This window comes from Saimiri boliviensis, chromosome 8 (assembly GCF_048565385.1).
Source record: "Saimiri boliviensis isolate mSaiBol1 chromosome 8, mSaiBol1.pri, whole genome shotgun sequence".
Classification (NCBI taxonomy): Eukaryota; Metazoa; Chordata; class Mammalia; order Primates; family Cebidae; genus Saimiri; species Saimiri boliviensis.
Genome location: NC_133456.1, coordinates 104650515 through 104675773, shown reverse-complemented (window position 1 = coordinate 104675773; position 25259 = coordinate 104650515). Strand labels below are relative to the sequence as shown.

Below are 25259 nucleotides of genomic sequence, written 5' to 3'. Positions count from 1 at the left end.
TGGCCAGCCCTCCCTCCCATGCCATCCTACAAAGTAAAACAGCTCTTTTGACAAGACACAGTGAGGTACAGGAGTTTAGTAATCTCCACAGATGACCATGTATGAATGACAGTGTGGGAAATTAGCATTTGACTGTTTGAACAGCATCAAGAACTAAACTCCAGGCACAGGATTCAGCTTGCCCATGGTGAGTCCCTGAAGCAACTGCTGGGGTGGCAATCTTGGTAGCTTCTAAGGAGGAGGAGAGCAATGAGTGTGGCCAGAGATGGAGAGTAAGAATGCAGGGAACACTGTCCATACACTCATGTCGGGAGCCCAGACTTAGCAAATCAAAATACAGCATGCCCAATTAAATGTGAGTTTCAAGTAAATGAATATTTTTTGGCATAAATATGCTCCATGCAATTTACAACATCAGTATACATTTACATAAAAGCTGATTCATTAACACATGACATTTCTGAGCATCCCAAAGTTGCCTTTCTCTTTAAGACAAAGTCATAGGAAAAGAATTACAAATAATTAAACTTAATGAGAAATTAAATTATACATTCCTACCCACAGCTATTTATTTCTCTGCATCTCTCTGCTTTCCTTCTCATATTGTTTTCTTTCCTCTTTGTCCTCCCATCTTTACATAAAATATTTGTATAGAGAATTTAGACTCTTGAGGATTATAGAACTTTAAAACAGTTTATATACATATTTGAGCATATGATCCAGGAGGCTTCCTTACTAAAAGTTTATTTCACCACCAGTCCCAACACCTGCCAAAAATGTTTAAGAATCTTTTTTTTTTTTTTGAGACAGAGTCTCACCCTGTAACCCAGCTGAAATGCAGTGGCATGATCTTGGCTCACTGCAACCTCTGCCGCCTGGGTTCAAGCAATTCTCCTGCCTCAGCCTCCTGAGTAGCAGGGACTACAGGCATAGTGCTGCCACATCCGGTTAATTTTTAATTTTTTTTAGTAGAGATGGGATCTCGCCATGTTGGCCAGGCTGGTCTTGAACTCCTGACCTCAGGTGATCTGCCTGCCACGGCCTCCCAAAGTGCTGGGATTACAGGCGTGAGCCACCGTGCCTGGCTGAAGAATCTTTCAACCAACTGTTACTAGCTGCTTCTTTTCTTTTTCTTTTTCTTTTTTTCTTTTTGAGATGAAGTCTTGCTCTTGTTGCCCAGGCTGGGGTGCAATGGCATGATCTTGGCTCACTGCAACCTTCACCTCCCAGGTTCAAGCGATCCTCCTGTCTCAGCCTCCCAAGTAGCTAGGATTACAGGCACCCACCACCACGCTAGGCTAATTTTTGTATTTTTGTAGAGATGGGGTTTTGCCATGTTGGCCAGGCTGGTCTCAAGCTCCTCACCTCATTATCTGCCCATCTTGGCCTCCTAGAGTGCTGGGATTACAGGCATGAGCCACTGCGCCTGGCCCTAGCTTCCTATTTTCTTTATCTGGGAGATCTGAGTGTTTGGGAACCCCTGGGATAAGACCGCCTAGGTTTAAATTTTGGTCCTTCCTGTTAACTGTTAACCCAGACAATGTACTAACTCCTCTGCCTCAGTTTCTTATAAAATAATAGAGGCAATCTCTGAGAACTATGGTCATACTGCAGTCAAAAGGCATTCTCCTGTAGGAAGTGCTCAGAAGATTGTCTTTATTTTATTACTAAGGGCCTAACGATTGCAAAATGACCTAAGATTTGAGAGGAGATCCTGGTTCACGGACCTGCAGTTAAATCCTTTCTCTTTATCTCTCTCTTCCTTCATCCTTGCTATTATCACTGGGAGATGAAAAGGCATTAATCTTACACTGTTTCCTAAATAGCTACAAAGTACACTTCTTTCATTTAAGTTTAGATGATGTGAGAAGATAAAGGGAGGAAAAAAGTCAAGTAAACCACAGGATTCCTTGCTATGATCCTCAGAGACAAGTATTATTAATCCCATTTTACAGACTCATATTTCCCAAAACCACAAAACGAGTAATTGGCAGAAGATAAATATACACTTAGGTCTATTTGACTCCTGCATCATTGCTTTTGCATGTTACATTCTTATATTCTGAAAAGTAGAGCTATATGAAGGTGCTGCATTTTTATGCACCTGTTTTGTTTTGTGACGGGGTCTTGCACCCAGGCTGGAGTGCCGTGGCATGGTCTTGGCTCACTGCAGCATCTGCTTCCCGGGTTCAAGCCATCTTCCCACCTCTCCCTCTCAAGTAGCTGGAACTACAGATGCGTGCCAGCATGTCAGCTAAGTTTTATATTTTTTTGGTAGATACAGGGTTTTACCATGTTGGCCGGGCTGCTCTCAAACTCCTAACATCAGGTGATCTACCCACCTCAGCCTTGCAAAGTGCTGGGATTACAGGCATGAGCCACTGTGTCCAGCCTTATGTGCTTTTTTAACATAACAGAGTTTACAGGCAAAATATGCTCTCAAGGTGTTATGATACGGCCTTTAAAAGAGAAACAATTACTTATATACCTCCCTAAATGAAAATAAAAGCCACATATTGTGTTTTTAAAACTAACTTACTACTATCCCTGCTTTTGTCATTAGTTACTGATTTAGCAGAAGTCTCTTTTCTAATGACCTTTTATTGCCAATTTGGTTCCAGAAGAACAAAGCTAGCCTTTTCTTGAAAAATACCCCAAGTGCATTTTGGCAATTGAGAAGAGATTTAATACACTTTGATAGTCATAGTTTAATTTGTGTTAGAGTTCATGGTTCAATACTAATTTTACTGACTGACTGAAAGAGGTAGTAGGTTTGAAACCTAACTACCACCTGAGCTAAAACCAGATTATCCTCATTTTTTAAGCGCTGTACGATATAAAAATCTAACAGTGATATAAATGGAAATAAATGAAAGAAAATTTACTAATCATAATGTTTCTGGAAAATTAGACAAACTAAACTTTTTGTTTTTCTGTAAAGGCTTCTAGATCTGAGCCCTAAGTGTACAACACACAGCATCCATGTACGGCAAGTTCAGATCCCAAGGGCTGTCTCAAATCCAAAGTAAGCAGGGGAGGCTGCCAGGCATGATGACTCACATCTGTAATCCCAGCACTTTGGGAGGTGGAGGCAGGCGGATCACCTGGGGTCAGGACTTCGAGACCAGCCTGGCCAACATGCCGAAACCCCATCTCTACTAAAAATACAAAAATTAGTCCGGTGTGGTGAAAGGTGCCTGTAATCCTGGCTACTCACAAGGCTGAGGCAAGAGAATCACTTGAACCCAGGAGACAGAAGTAGCAGCCACTGCATTCCAGCCTCGACAAGAGTGAGACTCCATTTCAAAAACAAACAAAACAAAACAAAACACAAAGTAAGCTGGGGAACAATAAGAATCAAGTCTTTAGAGCCAAGAGGCAATAATAGCATGGAGAAATGACGAAATATCATTTTGTTAGCTGTCTGAAGCTCTTGGGGTCTAGACCCCAAGCCAGAAGAATCAGTGGAAACAGAAAATGATGTTTCTTGTGCTATAATCATTGTTCTAAAAAAGAATTTCTATCAAAGTTTACCTATGAAACAGGACTTCCCAGTAATGAGTATTTGTACCTTTTCAGAGGTCTTTACAATGACAAATTATTAATCCAGTTAAAGACTCCCTTTTGTGTCCAAGTAAAAGAGCTCAAAGAGTAAATGAAACTGAAGGAGGTCCAAACTCCAAAGCGAACTTTGATGCCATGACTACATTTTTGCAGGTCCAGATGATTCTGTGGCTCAAGTTTTGTTTCAGCTAAAGGGTTTTCTAGCCTGCTGATTAACAAGGATTTAACCTCACACAATTAATAGAACTCAAGAAAGTACCCAAATGTTCACTTGTTTCATTACACATAGACTTCACAAAGCAATAATTAAATCTTACGTTTATGCACCTTTTTTCATTTTCTTTTATTCCTTCAAAAAGTGTCCAACATATGCCTGAATTAGGGCAAAGTGTAGATAATAAAATGGGATTCATGAGGTTTCAGAAACTATTCCCCTCTCAAGAGAAAGAAACCTGATTTAGATGCTCTGTTGTCTAATGTCCTCCAGCAAACCCATGAAGGACAGAGACTAGGAATTAAGATCATTTCCAAAGTCAACCATACACCATCCATTCTGCATTCTTGCTCTCCTTTACGAAAGAGTGCAAGAGAGGATTTGGTACTGCTCTTACAAAGTTGAATCTGTCACTTAGAAATGCAGCTTCTGACAAATACATGGTTCCCTGCCTCCCAGGTCTCATTCCATCATATGTGTGTGTCTGGATAAAGAACTCTAACCTCTGACATGCTGCAAACAGTGGTGACTATTAAAGGGATTTTTGTTTTGTTGTATTTTCCATTTTGCAGAGAGGAAAAAGATAATGTGCTGAAAACAGAAACAGCAACAACTTTAGCTTGGTCTGTGGATCTCATCCCTGTTTGCCCAAACTTGTCGCTCTACTGTCTCACAAGACCCCAAAAGACAGTGATGAGAAACAAAGGGCAGGAATGAAATTTAATCTCTGTAACATTCCCAGATATCAGGAAGGTCAGGAAGAAGAAGTGCTAGGAGTCCAGACATTTGCCACTGATAACTCTAAGGAGCAATTCTCCTGGATAAATGTCCATCAACAGAAGTCAGGAGATAAGGGGTTCAAGGAAAAGCAAGATTAGAATGCATTTTCCTTCTAGCCCAAGCCTAATGAAAGCAGGGAGAAGAGGCTTCATTTAAATAAGAAACAGAGTCCTGGAAGCAGAAAGCTCTTTAATAACATAATACTAAATTTAACTCAGAAGTGGTTAATTTTAGTTTTGCATAATGATTGAACTCTTAGACATATCTAGCAGAAGTTTGAATGATTTGAGTTTATAACCTGGAATGAGCAAAAGTTTTAAAGATCCAAAAAACAAAAATATCAAATAAAAAGAGAAGGCTTGGGACTGCTTTTTTAGGAGTGTGAGTTAATAGCGATGGGTTAAAAACAAAATTACTGCACTCATTTTTGCTGGAAAGACTAGAATGGATATTGTTATGAGGAGACTGAAGAACAAGATAGCAGAGACACCAGTAGGAGATCAAATAATTGCTCTGTAATCCAATGAGATTCTACTCCAGAGTATTGAAAGCATTTGTTCATGCTAAAACAGAATTTATTTCTTAATCTTTGAAAAATCACACAATAAAAGAGACCAGCCAAACTCTCAGGAAAGACAATGTCTAGTTTAAAAGGCGACTTTAAAGAACTGTACAAAAGTAAGTTTGCCATTGCTCTTCCCTAAATTTTTGAACTTCACTATTAGAAACACAACGTGTGTGTCAGCAAAGCTTTGATGATGGGTAACCCAGAGCACAGTGGGAACACAGAGGACCTGAGATGCCTCACTCTGCTTAATAAGGGAAGGGAAGGTTTCCTGCAGGAAGCGATGCCTGCGCTGAGCAGGAGGATGCTGTGGACAAGTCTCTTGACAGAATAAATCAGAAGAGAAGATACAGCTGTATGATGCTTGTGGTCAGGAATCTGTGGCTAACTGAAGAAATGCAGTGAGAGTTACTTCATTCATTGAACCTCAGTTTCACCTTTGACCCTGTTGTGGTCAGATTTTGACACAGCATTGAATAAAACTCCCCTCACTCAAAACTATGAGCTTGCTAATATATGGAACAAGTACAGCCAGGGAGCACTGGTGTGGTGGGGTGTCCCCTTTTCTATTTAAGGCCATTCAGTTCTCCCCTTCAATGCTCTGGCTCTTCCTAAGGCCTCAGCTACTCTTGCACCAGGCCACACCTACTCTCTGTGCCAATCACAAGAATCTCCTTCCAGTTCCTTGGGGATGTTAGAGCAAGGATTTCTTCCCAGGGTGAGAACAGAGGACTCAGGAGCTTTTCTTCACTTAAGTAAAAATAGCTATATAGACATTAAGTAAGAGCTAAATATTTCTTCATGGAGTACCAACTTTTGCTGGAATATAGATAGTTAGTTTAGGATGCTCTTAACTATGGGATGTTTTAAGCCTTCAAAAATACAACTGACATTGACAAAAAAAAAAAAAGTTACCTGTAACTTCCCATTGTATTTATACACGTGCCTCCATTCTGGCAGCTCAAGGGTGTTCCTGAGTAAATCTCACATTCATTAACATCAGCTGAGCAGAGAGGACCCTGTGGTCACATAAAGAACAAAGTCAGGAGCCACAGGTCACAGAGGTATCTGAGGCCAACATTCACACGATATGTTTAAGGATTTATATGTGGACAGTAAATAAGTCCTCAGGAAAGCCAAATACAATAATACTAATATTAACCCCTAGCTATTCTTCCTCTAGAACTCAGATTTCCCCTAATAGAACCAAAGAGCTCTTCATAAGACCACAGCAGTCACAGGAGGAGAATCCTTATCTAAACGTTATAGAATCCTCAGTTCACAATGGTACCATGTCTGGAAATACTTACTTAACATTTTTTTTTAATGCGCATGCTGGGAAAGTTTCACCATTATCAGAAAAAAATAAAAAGAAAAAGAAAATTTACATAGGCATGCCAAGATTTGTTTGGTACTTTCTAATGCTGAACAATTTAAATAAATTCTAACAGAAATACTGTGCTTTTCCAGGTAGTTATCCAGTCAAGTGAACCTCTCCTTTCAATGGCTTTAGTGTTCAGTGGGTTCTGTAATCAAACTCACCACTGTTTGTATTTTAGCATACATGGCATACTTCATTTTGATTCAGGAGGCCACAGAATCCCAGAAACTTTTTAATTCAGGAGAATTAAATATGCCTGAATGATTCCAAGGAAACCACAGATGCTGACCCACCATCAGTCTTAACCAAAGAGCAAGTGACTCACCTTCCACTGTGGGGGACAGATACAAAAAAAGGAATCATGCAGGTTGAGGCAGGTTCCACCGTTCTGGCAAGGATTGCTGCTGCAAACCTTTTTGTCAACAGTCTGAAACAAAGACAGGACAGTCAATGAGATGACCTGCAGTCGGCGGCAGCAAAAGACACGTTACCATTCAGGTGTGTGTGGGATTACATTTAAATCTTAGTCGAAGGGGTCTCCCTCCAGACTGCAAAGCTATTACTTATGTTCTTCAAATCACCTCTCCTGTGAAAAAACAGAAAGCGTTTCCTATTATCAGTCTTGTTCCTACTCCTTAACTCTCAACATGCTTTTGACCATGGGTAGGATGAGGCATGGGGGGAGAAGATTCTCACTTTGTCTTGGAAAAGTGTTATTCACCTGAGAGAGAGACCTCAGTGGACAAGAGTAAAGGTTTCAAGTGTGGAAATAATGGATATTCCTATTGCACAAAGAAAATAAAAATGGAGATTCCAGTTGGTTCTTTTACCTGTGATTCTTATCTTTGGTCCCTTCAGGTGAGCCTTTGAAATATGATCATCTGCCACTCTCCCCTCCTCCATGGGTTAAGGTCACCGAACTCCTTCTGCTCCAAGTCCTTTTGTTTGAAATGTGGCCAGCTAAGACGTACTCTTCACCCTGTTGCTCACCTGACTGCTTTCAGCCCAGATCACAAACAGACCTACCTTTGTCTACAACTCCATCTGCATAACCTGGGGAACCTGACCTTATGTCAGCTACCAGTTTCAATCTTGTAAGATTTTTATTGCCTTTGGGTGCAGAGAAAACTTTTTGAGATGGAGCCTCACTCTGTCGCCCAGGCTGGAGTGCAGTGGTGTGACCTTGGCTCACTGCAACCTCCACCTCCCCGGTTCAAGTTATTCTTGTGCCTCAGCCTCTTGCATAGTGGGATTACAGGTGCGCACCACCACGCCTGGCTAATTTTTTTATTTTTAGCAGAGACAGGATTTCATCATATTGGCCAGGCTGGTCTCGAACTCCTGACCTAACATGATCCACTCACCTCAGCCTCCTAAAGTGATGGGATTACAGGCATGAGCCACCATACCCAACCTAATTCTCTGTTTTTAAAAGGTTCATTATATTTCATATATATACATGCATATATATATATATATATATACATATATATATACACACATACACACATATATGTGTCTACATATATACACACACACATACACACATACAAACACAACATACTATATATATAGTGACTCATAAAGAAAATTAATTGTTTCATTCATTTAATAGATGAAATAGAAAGCCAGAGGAAAGCCAACTGACTTAACACCATTTTCTGCAAAGCCCATTCCTTCTCCACTTTGGCCATAAATTAGGTGACAGTACATCTAGGGGTCTCTTTATGAACCTTGTTTAATTCCATTATTCTACTTGTCTATCTTTGTGCTAGCACCACAATTGGCTCTGTCCATCAAAGAACGCTCTTGAGAACATTAACCGCAAACTCATTCAAAGGTTTTCTGTCGGACAAAAGCAACACTGTCTGGGGACCAAAAACTTAAAAGCCTGCAGGGGCCCAGCAGAAAATGAAATCAACAGTCAGAAGGAAGAGGAATAGGGAGTGACAGGGACCATGGTGGCCACAGAGCACTCCCCCTATCCGAAGGCACAAAGGCATCCACATTTGAAAGTCATTCAGTGTTCCTCCTGGGGGAGGCAGGTAGGAGGACTGTCTGAGTGTGGCCTCCGGTCTTTGACCTTTGGTGAAAATAATGAAGCCCTCCAGCAGACAAAACCTGAGTACAGTGTCACGGTCCACAGCACTGCTCTTTACTCATTATCATTCACTCAGCTACTCTCTAAAAAATGACAGCAGAGGGGTCAATGTATTATCTACGTGGAGAAAAGGAATATGTAAAGCTTGTTCATCGAATGGCAAAAAGGTTTGCAGCAGCAATCCTTGCCAGAATGGTGGGACCTGCCTCAATCGGCATGATTCCCTTTTCTGTATCTGTCCCTTACCGTGGGACAGATCAAACTTAAAAGCAGAGGAAAATGTCTGAAGCATAAGAAAAACAGATAAAGAAGATTTGTGCAGAAATTCTTACACTGGAATCCTCATACTAAATTTGAAATATGAGGAGATTCTGTGCATTTCTCTGCAGAGAAACTTATGGCTTCCATGAAAGTCTTTAAAAGGCCAGTAACCTACAAAAAGGTAAAAAACCTAAGTTTACATAGATCAGTCTACAAGCATGTAGTACAGTTGTAGAATGTTTTCACTAAGAAACTGTTCAAGTTTGATTAGTTTTAAGAAAATTTGGAATATCTTGTGATACACCTAGACTTCTGAGCTAAGTGTCAGAGAGGATGCTTGGTTTTCCAAGCCCCAGTCCCTGATGGGAGAAGCAGCAAGTTGGGAGTCACTAGCTGAGCAAGCACAGCACACACAGCTGAAGGTAGTGGTAAAGGGACAAGCATGTGGGCTGCGGGCTCTGAACTCAGGGTCAGGAGCCCTAACAGGCTTAGCGACCTCAGCCTCAGCATTTCATGTCTTAGACTCACTCAGCTCTGCATCTGCATCCCGGGAAACACATGCTGGGATAAGAATTAAATTACAGGGAAAAGCAAGTTTTTGACATTAATCATCCATTCACCCTCAAAATGCTAATAGTGGTTCTATTAGTGATTCTAGTATGTTTTCTGTGCAAGATGTTAGGTATCTAGCAGCATGAGACCTACCTGCTGCAAGCCTTGAAATTTTCTCTCAAGATCCACAAGCTGGCAATGGGGAAGAAAAAGCTTCAATTAGCTGCTTCAAAGGTATTTCACATGTGATGTTATATCCGCGACATATTTTGCAAACGCCCTCTGCTAGGGACACACTTTGGCTGTTCATTCCTGCTTTTATTGCCTTTTTCCTCTTTATTCCTCTCCCCTCAGGATTTTCTTCCTTCCTATTCCCTCCTATCACATAGATTTCTGTTTCTTTAAGGGCTTTTTTTTTTTTTTAATTACAACCCACTGATAAGTTGACTGATTGCTTCTCTGTACACAGTGACTATGGGAATTTTCATAAATGTCAGTGATACATCCACTTTGCCAATAAGAAGGTTGCTCTCAGAACTGGAGCAAGGCTTATTTCTTCCCTTCCCTTTCTTCCCTTCCTTCTTTCCTTCCCTTCCCTTCCTTCTTTCCTTCCCTTCCCTTCCTTCTTTCCTTCCCTTCCCTTCTTTCTTCCCTTCCCTTCCCTTTCTTTCCCTTCTTTCTTCACTCCCCTTCCCTTTGCTCCCCTTCCCTTCCCTCCCTCCACTCTCCTCCCCTCCCTTCCCTCGCTTCCCATTCCCTCGTCCCCTCCTTCCCTTCCTTTTCCCTCCCCTCCCTTCCCCTCTCCTCCTCTTCCTTTTCCCTCCCCTCTCCTCCCCTTTCCCTTCCTTTTCTCTCTCCTCCCCTCTTTCCCTTCCTTTTCCCTCCTCTCCCCTCCCCTCTCCTCCTCTTCCCTTCCCTTCCCTTCCACTTGCTTGCTTGCTTGCTTGCTTGCTTTTTTTGGCAAGGTCTCATTCTGTTGCCCAGGCTGGAGCACAGCACAGTGGCAGGATCACAGCTCACTGCAGCTTCAACCTCCCTGGCTCAAGCCATCCTCCCACTTCAGCCTCCTAAGTAGCTGTGAGTATGGGCTCATGCCACCATGCCCAGCTTTTTTTTTTTTTTTTTCTGGTAGGGACAGGTTCTCACTATGTTGCCCAGGCTGCTCTCAAATTCCTGGGCTCAAGCAATCCTCCCACTGTGGCCTCCCAAATTGCTGGGATGACAGGCAGTTTTGATATTAATCATCTATTCACTTGCAGTGAGCCACTGCTCCCGGCCCAAGGCCTACTTCTGCAACAAGCTCTTGCACAGCATCTCCTACCTTCTGCCCATTACTTCTACAGCCTCCATTAGAGCTGCGTCATTTAACCAAATGGTGCACAGTTACATGCTAAATCTCTAAAGAGCATGCAAATTTGGTATATCCCCTACAAAATGGTTACTTATAAAGTTGAATTCAGGAGAACTCACAGAACTTCTGAAGTGATGAGTTCGGGAGAACTCATCAGCTCTTATGATGTGGATGTCAGACTTACCTTGGAATTAAGCTGGTGGATTTGACTAGATATATTGTGAGGCAGACCAACTGCACTCCTTTTTAACTCTATAATATCATCTTTGTTTTTCTGGATCTAATTTTAGAAAAAGAAGAAGAAGAAATGAAGAGCACTAGTGAAAATATCATATCTATCTTACAGTAATATAACTAAAAACTTGAGTAGTATTCTACTTTAAGCACTAAGATCTTGCCTATTATTATAAAAACCAAAACAATGCCATGTGTAATAAACACTGAGCTAAAAGAGCCATAGCACAATTCCACTTATGGTTTCCAGTAACAGTAGATCAAGGTATTTTCCATTTGTATGTTTTCCTATAATCCCAGTTTAGGATGCTTATTAAGAAATCTGGCTTGGAATCAGACTGTTTAGGTTTTAAGTCTTGGATCAGCTATTTATTGCACGTCTTGGGCAAGTTACTTAATTGCTTCAGGGTTCCTTTACCTCTCATAAACTAGGGTGACAATAAAGGCTACCTCACAGGACAGCTGTGAAGGTCAAATGAGGTAACATCCGTATAGTGCTGAGTACAGTGGATGGCCCACAGTAAGCTCTGAACAATGCTGACATCTAACATTAGGACTGAAATATGCAGTAATTATTGAGAACTGAAAACACCCAGTAAGGCAGGAGAATAACTGGCCAATTCTGTTCTGCGGCCGAAGTCAACTGGTCACGTCTCCACATATCCTTGGTCCCCTCCTTCCTCGCATTCCCTGTGGAGGAGTTTCAGTTCTACCCTCCATGCCTTCTCTGGACTACGGTGCATTGTCTGGAACAATGAGCGTCTTTCTTTTAGCATACTCCCTCTATCCACCATTAACCCCAGGCCATTGTTCTTTACAAGAACATGTCTGATGCCCAATTATGTTCTCAATGCTAAAGATTCAAGGTACACTAGGAAGGGGGAGGGAGGTTGAAGACAGGTTGATGAATGAGTGCAATATATAGTTAGACAGAAGAAATAAGACCGAGTGTTTGATAGACCAGTAGGGTGACTATAGTTAAATTAATCTATTGTACATTTCAAAATAGCTAGAAGAGAACAATCCAAATGTTCTTAGCATGAAGAAAAGGTAAATATTTAAGGCGATGGATATCCCAATTACCCCGATTTGAAATTTACACAGTATACAAATGTATCAAATTATCACATGTACCCAAAAATATGTGTATCTACTATGTATTAATAAAAAATAATAATTAAAAAAGATTCAAGGTACAGATTAATCTAGACTTGTTCAATTAAGTCACTATATATGGATATATGTAATGACTTCAAGATATTTCCAGTGTATTACCTGATGTAAACATTCGCTGAAGTCTTCATCATTTAATTTAATTTTTCCCAGGGATCCAGTTCTAAACTCAATGTTTTGGGCAGACCCCGTAAGAAACACCAAATTTCCCCTCTCTGCAGCCATTCGAGGCCTATATAATTCAAACCAGAGAATGCATCAGCAATTAGCAGGTACGATTTTTAAACTAAAATAACAAAGTTTCTTACTGAATAACTAAGGACTATACACATCTTCACTTTTTGATCAACTCAATCCACTGTCCCTGCCCATCAGCCATTTCTTTCTCTGCACATTTCTCAAAGATACTTCCTGACAACTGCAAACAGATTATTTGCAAAAAGACAGATGAATAATTTGTGTTTAGAAAAGTAATTTCATGCCTCACTCTAAATCTTTTTCCTTGTTTGCTTCTCAACACAATTTTCCTCAAAAAAAATTGCACCTTTGTTTATCTGGCTATTTGGGGAAACTGGTGCGGAACTAGTCGAGTCCTTGAGCAGGTATGACCCATGCGTCTACTTACTGTTGGAGATCAGGGCTTCTTTTTTGTCGCTGCAGCTCAAGTCCTCTACCTTCTCCATCTAACTCAGCAAATGTCAATAAGGTAACCAAACTCCAAAGAAAAGGTGAAGACATGTTCATCACCAACCTCCCAGGTTGGCAGGTAAGAGTGAGGCCACTCCAACCGAGTATGGGGTTTTGAAGAACAGCAAACCAGGCAGGTGTACTTTGCACCATGGACTATCCTGTAACTGTTCAGTCTTTTTCTTCTTTACCCTAGAAGGCTATGTTATTTTTTCTTCCAGAGGGATGTAAATGATCTTAGATCTTCAGTACTCTTCAACTTGTGAGAGGTCAAAATCTACCTTAAGTGATGCACAACTTAATCATTATCTATTTGACCTTTGAAACAGTAACCAGCAGCTTTGAAAACATCCACTAAAACAATCTTTGTTTAAGAAGTAACTATGTTTCAACAAAAGTAAACTGGTCATATCTACGCCTTTCTCTGTTCCCCTCCTTCCTCAACTCCCTTGCAGAGGAGTTCCAATTCTACCCACTACTAGAAAAAATAGATCTCCACATGAAAAAGAGTTTGGAGTCTTACCTCACACCACACACAAAAATTAACTCAAAATGGTTCAAAGATCTAAGACAAAGAGCTAAAACTATAAAATTAACTCATAATGGTTCAGAAATCTAAAACTATAAGATAAAAACTCATAAGAAAAGAATAAAAATTTGTAACCTTGGATTTGGCAATGATTTCTTGAGTATGATAACAAAAGCATGGAGAAAGAAAGAAAGAAAAGAAAACCAAAAGGTACAAATTGGAATACATCAAAATTAAAAACGTTTGTGCATCAAAAAAATACCATCAACTCACAGCGTGGAAAAGCAACTCACACAATGGAAGAAAATATTTGCAAAGCATATATATGATAAAGGGTTAATATCCAGAATATACAAAGAACTCCAACAACTCAACAACAGAAAACAACAAACTCAATTCAAAGAAAGAAAACTGGGCAAAGAACCCAAATAGACATTTCTCCAAAGAACACAGAAAAATGGCCAAAAAAAAGGCACATGAAAAGATATTCAATATCACTAGGAAAATGCAAATCAAAGCCACGAGATTCTACTTCACACCCATTAAGATGGCCATCATTGAAAAAAACAAAAAATAACAAACTTCGGCACTATGGCTGAGAATGTAAAGTGGTGTAGCTACCATAGAAAATGGTATAACAATGCCTCAAAACATAACACAGAAACAATATATGATCTAGCAATTTCACTTCTGGGTATATATCTAAAAGAACTGAAAGGAGAATCTGAAAGAGACATTTGTAAAACCATGTTCACAGCAGCATTATTCACAATAGCCAAAAATGTGAAAGCAACTCAAGTGTCCATCAACAGATGAATGAATAAACAATATGTGGTATATACAGACATGAAATATTATTCAGCCTTGAAAAAGTGAGAAATGTTGACACATGCTACAGCATGAATGAACTGGAAGACATTAAGAAATAAATCAGTTACATGAAAAAATACTGTATAATTCCACTTACATGAGGTTTCTAGAATACTAAAATTAGAAAGACAGAAAGTAGAATAGTGGTGAGAAATTGGAATAAGAAAGAATGGGAAGCTGCTATTTAATGGGTACAGAGCTTCACTTTGGAAAGATTAAAAAAAAAAGTTCTGATGATGAATAGTGGTGATGGTTGTAAAATATGAATATATTTAATGCTACTGAACTATATATTTAAAAATTACTAAAATGGTAAGTTTCATGTTATGTATATTTTATACCAATTTTTAAAAAATGAATCCACACTTATGAAAATGGAACAGCTTGCTATAGAAACTGTCTTAAGAAAAAAATACTTTTGCCTGTAGATTTGCTCATTTCAAAAACTCAGACAATCTGACAAACTTAGAAGTTCCATGAAAAATCTTAAATAGTATCTATACTTATCTTCTGAAATAAGGCTGTTCTATTTGGTGTTATGGAGAAACCTAACACTGTTTTATACCTGTTTTATTCAGCCACTACCATAAAACAAAAACACAAAGGGCTTGCAAGTTGCTATTTACGTGAGCTGAGACTGAGGTCAAGTGATGAGGGGTATTTTGAGATTTTGTTGTTGTTGTTGTTGTTGTTGTTTTAAAAAAATAACAAATTTAATGCAACAAATGGTATTTTCGGTTGAATACATGACTCTAAAGTTACAATAATCCAAGCCTCCCTTCTATCTTTACACTATGCAGTCAAACCACATCATTCAATTTAGAAAACCAGACAGAACTACAACTTTACTAAATTTTCTATGATCTAAGACATGAAAAAAAGAAAGAAGACTTCAAGTTTGGGGTTTTGGTTCTAACTTCCAACATTCTTGGGCAGTGACAAAAAATGGGTGGGGGAGCAACAAGACATTTAAATAAAGAAAATACACTTTGTGGCGGGGCACCGTGGCTCACAGATCACACCTATAATCCCAGCACTTTGGGAAGCCAAGGCAGGCGAATCACAAGGTCAGGAGTTCAAGCCTGACCAACAGGGTGAAACCCCAACTCTACTAAAAATATAAAAATTAGCTGGACCTGGCAGTGCGCATCTGTAATCCCAGCTACTCTGGATGCTAAGGCAGGAGAAACGAGAGGCGGAGGTGGCAGTAAGACTCAATCACATCACTGCACTCCAGCCTGGGCAACAGAGTGAGAATGTCTCAAGAAAAAAAAAAGAAAGAAAATACACTTTGTGAAAAAAGGTATTTCTTTCTAGAGTGATAGAACCAAGGGATGGATAGATCTGTTTTGTGCTACTGTTACAATTAGGTGATTTATCCCAATGTCATTATTATTGGTAACTCCTACGGTTTTGAGATCTTGCTATGTGCCAGACACTGTATTGAGTAATTTATATGATTATATCATTTTGTCCTTAAAACAGATGAGGAAATTTTTTTTAGAGATTATTTTTTACTCAGCATCTCCACATCTTTACTATTCACTACTATCTAATTAACCCATAGGAATTTAATTGTATTTGGAGCCATTGGGTCCATACTTAGAACATTTAATTTGTGCCAGGTTCCATGCTATGAATTGGGATATGGCAGTTACTAAAAGACACAGATCCTTATCTTCAAGGAGCTTGAATTCTGGAGCAGCAAAACAGACAGGAATAAAAGTAAAGAAAGATATTAACAGGGTAGTTCAGGTACTTGATGAATGTTAAGGGGAATAAAAGAGGGTGGCATGCCATGGCATGATGGGGGTGGGGAAAAGTCACTTACACTTATTTTGAGCGGCCAGGACAGGCTTCTATGAGGAGACCGCATCTAGGTTGTAACCTGAATCACAGTGACACTCACTTGCCAAGATCTGTGAAGCCCCTTGTCTCAGCTCCAGGAATTTTTGCTTTTCATCATCCCTGTGGGACCCATAGACGGCTGTGGAATCCATTTCCACTTTCCACACCCTTCCAGCTGGATATACGGTTTGAGGGCATGAACCATTGATATCCCCACTGACTCTGTGCTGAGACTACAGAAACCACTTACAGTGATGAAAATATCTACATTTTGATTGTAAAATCAACTACTGATGCACTCAAACTTTCCATGAGCACAGAGACAAAACTGAAATTGAGAGACAGCAATAGAGTCTCACTTGTAAGAAAAATCTCTAAGTAATTACTACTGTATTGGTTAATACCATGCAGGCTCTTGGAGGACACGTCTCTTTGTGTCTTACTACACAGGCTCTTTGAGGACTGGATGATTATGTACCATAGCATTTAATACTTTACTTGTGATACTCAAATAGTCACTGCTTTTTAAATTTTTTTGAACCTTCCCAATGTCTCCTATATAGTCTTTTGTATCTGCTTCTTTCACTCAACATAATGCTTTTGTAATTTGTCTGTTCTGTAGTGTAACTGGTTCCCTTTTATGATTGAGTAGCATTTCATCATATGGCCATCCCACAGTTTGCTTATCTACTCATCAGTTGATAAACACTTGACTTGTTTATAGTTTGGGACTATTATAAATAAAGCTTCTATGAACATTTGTCAGCAGGTCTTTGTGTCAACACAGGTATCTCAATGTGATTTTAATTTATAGTTCCCTAAGGACCAAAGATGTTGGGCATCTTTTTATGCTTATTTGCCATTTGTCTATCTTCTTTGGTAAACTGTCTGTTTAGCTTTTTGCCTATTTTAAAAAATTACGTTGTCTTTTTTTTTTTTTAAGACAGTTACCACTTTATTTAGTGTTATAGGAAATTTTGGGTTACTTCTTATAACAAAACCAAAGAAATTCAGAACTCCCAAAGAAAGAAAGCAGGCAACAATAATTCTAGAATCCAAAAATGCTGAGCAATCCTTCATTTGGAGGAAGGGGGCGTCAGTTAAGCAGTTCACACAGTAGATACGGAGAAACCATGGAGTTGAATTTGGCGTGGATACTAGAAATTAAGTTCTCCACCTAAGGCAATTAATTTTTTAGCCATGAGGGATAATGAGTAGTTCTAGAAAAAGAAAAAAGTTGACTGGGAGAAGGGACTCAGAGAGGGAGGATGGCATGTCATTTAACATTAAATTGCCTCTCTCTACAGTATGTGGCTGAGCATCATGGACAGTCCTCCCTCTCTGCCCCATTGAACTCCCACTGTTAGCAAAACTGAGAAGCACACACCTGTATCTCCTTCTTATAGGCACATGCACAGACACCTGTATCTCCTTCATACAGGCACATGCACACACACCTGTTATCTCCTTCTTATAGGCACATGCACACACACCTGTATCTCCTTCTTATAGGCACATGCATGCACACTTGTATCGCCTTCTTACAGGCACACGCACACACACCTCTATCTCCTTCATACAGGCACGTGCACAATGTAAGAACTCATATATTCTAGATACAAGAATTTTCAAATATTATTTTGCAAATATTTTTCTGCCAATATGTGGCATGTCACTGAAAAATATAAGAATATTTTTCAAGGACAGCAATAAGTAAGACACAAAAGACTACTTCCTAAGTGATTCTGTATTTTATGATTCCATATGAAAATCGAGTAAAGCCAAAACTATGTTGATAGACAGCAAATCAGAGGCCAGGAGTTGGGGAGAAGATTGATTGCAAGGAGGAATAAGTGAACATTTAAGATGATAAAAATGTTCTGTAACATGACTGTGGTGATGGTGGTTGCATGACTGCATAAATTCATCAAAACTCATAAAGCTGTATACTTAAAATAGATCATTTTTGATCGATGTAAATCACCCCACAACAAAACTGATTAAAATTATTTCTCACCAGGCACAGTGGCTCATGCCTGTAATCCCAGCACTTTGGGAGGCCAAAGTAGGTGGATCACAAGGTCAGGAGTTTAAGACCGCCTGGCCAACATGATGAAACCTTATCTCTACTAAAAATACAAAAGTTAGCCAAGTGTGGTGGCAGGCACCTATAATCCCAGCTACTTGGGAGGCTGAGGCAGATGAACCGCTTGAACCCAGGAGGCAGACGTTGCAGTGAGCCGAGACTGCTTCATTGCATTCCAGCCTGGGCAACAGAATGAGACTGTCTCAAAAAAAAAAAAAAAAAAAAAAATTCACTCTGTATTTATATATGTCTTCATATATCAGGATGATACACAATATTAATTTGGTATTAATTAAACACTAGGAAAAGATGTCCAATAGCCTTTACATAAATAGTTGAGATGACATTTATCATAATAAATCTGTTGGTTTGAAAGCTTAACAACTTGGCTTGGGGTGGAGGGAAAGACTGACAATATAAAATATTTGGCAAGTTTCGAATAGGATAAAATAGGTTGGGCTAGAGTCTCTCAACAAAAAGAACAATTCGAATTCTCTGAGCTCTGGACATAACTATTTTCATCGTTATACTTTCCTAAAGATCACTAAACTTGGCAAATCTTTCCAGTGAAATAGAAAAGGCCTCCACCATGATCTTAGCAAAGACTTCCTTTTTTACAGGATGTTCTTGTTTCATTAATGTGCTTATTACCCCAAAAAGTAAAGGTAATCTCTTAGCTCTCAATCTAGGCATTCAATTCTTCATTGTCCCTCATGCTAGGAAAAAAAGAAAGTAATATTCTTTCAAGGTCTGACTGACTTTTAGTGATGAGTTGGGAATTTTAACCCAGCTCACTCACTCAACTCTAGCTCAGATCAATAGCCAAGTCAGACTGTCTGCATGTGATGACTCTGTGAAAAGCAATATAAAAATCAATCGCTGTTTCCATGCCATTGTCACTCATTCTGTAGACTTTATTCAGAATTTCTTCAGCAAAGATGAATTCAAGTCGTTTAGAATCCATGACCTTCAGATTTAGATGCTAAATAATCTCCCTTCTTCTCCTCCGCAAGGTACACATTCTGTAGACCTGAAATTCTATCTTTCATTGATTAGTAAAGCTCCTCTCTGTTCCCTAATCCAGAATGCATTCCACTAATATTCTGCATGTGCCCTTTACATATTAACCACCTGTAAGATGACAGGAATACGAAATGTAGTAAATTGCAGATCCTCCCCTCTAGAGGCTCCAGTTTAGGGAAGACCACACAGTTGAAGGTTAAGAACATGGATCTGAGGCTCATTTACGTGGGTTCAGAGTCTAGCTCCATGACTTACTGACCATGGAACCTTGTTTTTTCATCAGCAGACAGATAATAACAGCCCTGAAGGTATGTAAAATATTTAGCACATTTGGTTTCTGGCATAAAGTAAGTGTTCATTAAATATAAGCTGTTATTATCAATATCATATAAAGAAATATAATAATCCTCACCCTTTTTTAATCCTCTCTTGAGTTTAGGTTCCTTAAAAGAAAAAAATAATAAAAAGAATTCACAGCTGTCTTTAAAATCTTGGATACAAGGAGAAGCAGGGGTCTCTGATCATCTCTCCCATAAAAGAGGAGTTCAGGGCAGAGAGATGAATTGGGGACTCTGAGAGAGGAAGAAGATAGCTGACCTGGAGTTAGGCATGTGAGGCAAAGGTTAACTGATATCTAAAAACAAGGCAAGGTGACTCCAGGAAGCACAGAACAACTCCACACTGGTAGGTGGAGAGCAAGATTATATTTAAATCCAAGAGGTTTTAAGAGCAGGCAGTCCCAAAGGAAATGGTCTCATCAGTGAGTAGAACTGGGTAACCAGGGTGAGGAAGCTTTCTTATGGGGTGCTGGCAATGGAACCCTTGGACAGGGAGAGTCTGCTCTGGGGGCTCCTTAGTATTTGGAGGAGGAGTCCTAGATGGAAAGTCTACCTAAGGAACCCTTCTGCACATTTTAATGCATTCATTAAAATAAAACCCTTAGGTCAGAACACTGATAACATCAATGGCATGTTATATACTTTAAGTTTATAACGGTGTCTGCTGTACTCTTGATTTCTACTCATTAGCCTTTACTCTCTTAGACTTCTTCAACAAGATGCATGCATAGGTATTTTGCTTTGTTGCAGATATCATAAGTGGGGTGGTATCCAAATGTTCAGTGTACCGCTAATTAATCATTCATGACCTGCTGACTTCTGCTCCCAGTCCTGCCACATGGTCTCACCTTTCTCTTTCTTCTTCATCCTGGCTCCAGGCTTTTCTCACAGAAGTCTTAGCTCCCTTCTCTCCCTCCCTTCCTCCTTCCAAAAACACCTGAACGTAGCTGTAAGAATCAGAATGAACTCCTTCTCTTTTTTAAAAAAATCTTTTTCAAGATAATCTCTGTGCAACCTTTTCTCCTTCTGTGACATCCACTTCGTCTCCCTTTATATTTTGAACCCTCAGTTCTTTGCTCCTCCTTTAAATAATTCCCACAGAATTCACAAATAAAAATTTCTGTGGTCATCAAAAACATGCATAAAAGTTAATCCCAGTATACTAGAATTTCACATGAGGGGAATTTAGGGTGAAGCAGGGGTCATAATAATCAAAATATGGCTAAGGACAAAAAAGAGAGGAGAGAGAGAGACACACACAGCTTTACTAGAGAACAGTGGCGGACAGAATCGACTGCCTGGAAGGGAATGCAGGCTTCCCAGGAGTCCATCTGAGTAGTTCCCAAGGTAAAATAGTGGAGTGAGGAGTTTCAGGCAGAGCAATGGTGTATACAAAGGTCTCCGGTAGAAAGTAGCTCGGCAGGGCTAAGCAGTGTGTACATGTGGGAGATGAAGTTTTAAAAATGGACAGGAAGCCAAATCAAGAAAGATTTTGAAATGTCATTTTAATGAGCTTAGATTTTACTTACTTTTAAAAATGGAGAATTATGAGAGTCTCCTAAAGAGGAGATTAACATGGTCATGTTTGCATTTTATAAGCATCCCTGCAGAGCCACGTCTGAGACCAGACTTAGTAAGGAGGTTAGAGTATGTTTAAACAGATGTGACCTGGAGAGGCTTAAGGCAATGGACACACAGATGAGGAGACAGTGAGAAAGATACTCAGGAAACAGGATCTCTTAAAGAAATACCTGGGCAGTTAATATTTCATTAGAACTATTAGAAGGAGGAAGTCGGCTGGGCACGGTGGCTCATGCCTGTAATCCCAACAGTTTGAGAGGCCAAAGCAGGCAGATCATTTGAGGTGAGGAGTTGAAGACCAGCCTGGCCAACATGGTGAAACCCTCCTACTAAAAATACAAAAATTAGCCAGGTGTGGTGGCGTGTGCCTGTAATTCCAGTTACTCGGGAGGCTGAGGCAGGAGAATCGCTTGAACCCAGGAGGCGGAGGTTGCAGTAAACCAAGATCATGCCACTGCACTCCAGCCTGGGCAACAGAGGGAAGCTCTGTCTCCAAAAAAAAAAAAAAAAAGGAACTATTAGAGGGGGAAGTTAATGAGTTAATGCAAAGGTTTCCTGCTTGGAAAATTGGAATCAAAGAGATGATATTAATTAAAAGAATAGCCATGGGAAGATTTTGGAGGAAAGATAGTGAGTTCAGATTTGGATACACAGAGCTCTAAGGAACATCCACCACTCTTTGCTGCTTCACAGGCCTCACTCTCTGCAAGTGGTTTAATCAACTAAGATGGGAGTATGGAAGATGCAGAGATGGCCTAGACTAGAACCTTGCTACTCCAAGTGTGGTCCATGGACGCAGCACAGGCATCACTCAGGAGCTTGTCAGAAATGCAAAATCTCAGGTGCTACCACCAACCTGCTGAATTAGAATCTGCATTTTACAAAGATCCTCGTCCCTGACAATTATCCATGCACTCATTAAAGTGACCTAGGTGCACGAAGACACCTCCACTCATGAAGAGAGTCAAGTGGTTCCTGCCACTGTGTTTTTTATTTCTATATTTTTCTTAGATTGATCCTCCAACTTTTAACTTATTTTAATTTTCCACCTCTTTTTCTTATTTTGTTCTACTTTCTAAGAAAGTCTTTCTCTTTTAATTTTCTAGTATTTGTTTTAAAATGTTGCTATCATTTTAAATTTGAAAACCTCTTTTTTGTTCTTGTTTCATAGTTGTAACATCATCTAGTAATTTTTAGATAATTGCTTTTTGATGTTTTCTTGTTTCCTGTATGGGCTATTTTCTCTAAGTTCTTTTTCTCCCATATGTTTGCTTGTTTAGGGCTTTCTGTTTCATACTAGAGGCTTTCCTCAAATACCTATAGATCCTTAAATGTTCCTTTACATTTAAAAATAAAACATCATGGGCCAGCGGGGTGGCTCACACTTGTAATCCCAGCACTTTGGGAGGCCGAGGAGGGCGGATCGCAAAGTCAGGAGATTGAGACCATCCTGGCCAACACAGTGAAACCCCGTCTCAACTAAAAATACAAAAATTCGCTGGGTGGGGTGGCTCATGCCTGTAGTCCCAGGTATTTGGGAGGCTGAGGCAGGAGAATCACTTGAACTCAGGAGGCAGAGGTTGCAGTGAGCCAAGATCATGCCACTGCACTCCAGCCTGGGCAGCAGAGTGAGACTCCATCTCAAAAAATAAAAAGACATTACAGAGCGGACGATAGACTGTGTGTGTCTGTGTGCATGTGGTGGTGTTTGTAACTGGTAGGCTTTGTCATAGAGTGACCAAATGGCAAACTGGCAATTTCACTGGGGAACCCTGGATTCCCATCTTTGAAGGCATTTTCCCCTGAGGACGTTCACTTTGTCCAGAAAAAAATTCTCCAGTTTTCTACCTGGACTAGGAAAGGTGGCTAAAGGTTTTATACTAAGTGTACAGACTTTACATACCCCCTTATTTTCTATTTTTTTCTCCAAATTCTTGAAGAGCACTTCATTGCCACATTAGAATATTTCACTGCTATTCTTATACCAAGATTCACTTTTTATTCCTACCAGCTTTATCCAAATTCCATTGTTTTAGAGCCTTAATAAGCATTTAGTGCAGATATATTTGTCCTTGACCATGGGAGAAATTCAAAAGAAGTAAGTTTATTGACTTTCTCTGACTTACAATGAAGTCATAATGCACAAATCTGGAGAGCTGGAGTTAGACAACGTTACGAAGGTGTGACAAGATGGGACAGAAAACACAGTAACATGCTGTTAAGTACACAGCAGGTTCCAAACCAGGAAAGATGTCCAAGGCTCAGTATGGGCACACTATAGAAAGTGGTTCCACTGGCCGGGCACAGTGGCCATGCCTATAATCCCAGCACTTTGGGAGGCCAAGCTGGGCGGATCATTTGAGGTCAGGACTTTGAGACCAGCCTGATCAGCAGGGTGAAACTCTGTCTCCACTAAACATACAAAAAACGTGTGGTGGCATACACCTGTAGTCCCAGCTACTCGGGAGGTAAGGCTGAGGCAGGAGAATCCCTTGAACCCAGGAGGCAGAGGTTGCAGTGAGCTGAGATGGCACCACTGCCCTCCAGCCTGAGTGACAGAGCAAGACTCTAGAGCAAGACTCTGTCTTAAAAAAAAAAAAAGAAAGAAAAAGAAAAAAGAAAAGAAAAAAAGGTGTTTCCACTTATCCAGCAGGTGACCTTGGAGAAAAGTGGCTGGGTAAAAGAAGGGACATTGATAGAAGGCCTTAAGTGGCAAGTTAGAGAATGTTGATTTAATCTTTTTAACAGGGGGCTGCTCTTTTATCTTGAGTGCAATAATCCTTATGTGGTATTTCTGCTAGGCCAGCAGAATTTATCTGGAGGGCTGGATCAATGTAGAAGTCATAAAAATGAGGAGGGGGTGAGACGCAGAGGTGCGCTGAGGATGGACAAGTTGGCAAGATTCTCATGCCCCTAATGCTAGCTCCCATTACATTTTATAGCTTCAGTCTGGCTTTCGGGCTTTTTTTTAGTCCCTTTTCATTTTCATATCAGTTTAAAACAGAACACTGCAGAATTAATCTGGTTTTTACTAATTAATGGAAACATTTGTGAATATAATGATCTTTTAATGTTTATGACACTTAACTCTCTTTTTCAGGGACACAGAATTGCTTAAATTTACATTGTCAGTTTTGTGATTTTCTGCAAAATTTCGGGGCAATACAACATTTCTCCGATTTATTTATTCTCCATGAATGGTTACATAAAATAATTATGGAAGCTGATGTATACTTAAAACTATTCTTTTGCTCATTTCATGTGAAGTGCATTAGCACCTAGGAAATTACCAAGTCCACTATTGTGATGAACTGACCTTTTTGAAAGAAGTGTGGTCTTGGCTCAGGGAACATAAAGCAGACATTTGTTCTCCATGCTCATTACTACAATGACTACAATTATCTTTGAGTAGAATGAAAAAGAATTATGACTTGATCATTACCATTTAAAATTATTGAGGTTTGGCAGAGCTTTCGCTGAGAAAGCAGATTGTTGAGAGTTTGGACAACTTTTCCACATTTTTCAAGTTTTTTTTTTTTAGGTCATATAATCCCTTCATAAATAATGAGAATAAAATAACAAAATTCAAATACAGAGGCAGAAATGCAATAGGGGAATAGGGCTTTGGTTAAGGAGCACAGGGGTGTTCATGGCACATTATACACACGTGTGCACACATACAACTTCCTAATTGTAACTCAAGCAAATGCTACAGAAAACATAAAATAGGCACTGAAGGGTTTCCTGTCATTGTGAGATGGGGAGTGGTTAAAGATCAGCACATATGAGAGGAGATACTAATTGCTAGGATTAAAGCCTCCAAACGCTAGTAAAAAATCAACAGAGCTTTCTCTACCTCCAACAGCTCCTGGAATGGGGACTTCAGCAATCCCACTGGATTAGTCCAAGCTTGATTTCCAAGAAGGTGTGAAGCAGTGAAGCGGAGTTTACCATAGGTGAACCCTCCTGGCATCCTGTTCCAAATTAACCTAAAAAGGACAAAATGAGTTTTCTACTTGGTGACTCCTAAAATTCACTAAGCAAGGCAATGAAGTGAAATATTGAGACGCCATTCACATGACAATCAAAGGAAAATGTCTGAGTGTACTTAGACTTCAGCA

General features: G+C 39.8%; 2 protein-coding genes across 3 annotated transcripts in view; both read right to left on the bottom strand.

Moving 5' to 3' along the window:
• CUBN (cubilin) overlaps positions 1-14392 on the bottom strand; it is a 288396-nt gene extending 274004 nt beyond the window's left edge. For both annotated transcript variants that reach the window (XM_003930638.4, XM_074404979.1), the window contains exons 1-6: positions 12802-14392; positions 12279-12408; positions 10954-11049; positions 9572-9610; positions 6830-6931; positions 6039-6142 (exon numbers count right to left, since the gene is read on the bottom strand). In XM_003930638.4, the coding sequence (XP_003930687.3) occupies positions 6039-6142; positions 6830-6931; positions 9572-9610; positions 10954-11049; positions 12279-12408; positions 12802-13016 (686 nt within the window). In that variant the 5' untranslated portion in view covers positions 13017-14392. The remainder of the gene's footprint in view (positions 1-6038; positions 6143-6829; positions 6932-9571; positions 9611-10953; positions 11050-12278; positions 12409-12801) is intronic.
• Positions 14393-18416: 4024 nt separating this feature from the next.
• TRDMT1 (tRNA aspartic acid methyltransferase 1) overlaps positions 18417-25259 on the bottom strand; it is a 64162-nt gene continuing 57319 nt past the window's right edge. Inside the window, exon 12 of the transcript XR_012518925.1 lies at positions 18417-25127. The gene's annotated coding sequence lies outside the window, so the exon portion shown is untranslated. The remainder of the gene's footprint in view (positions 25128-25259) is intronic.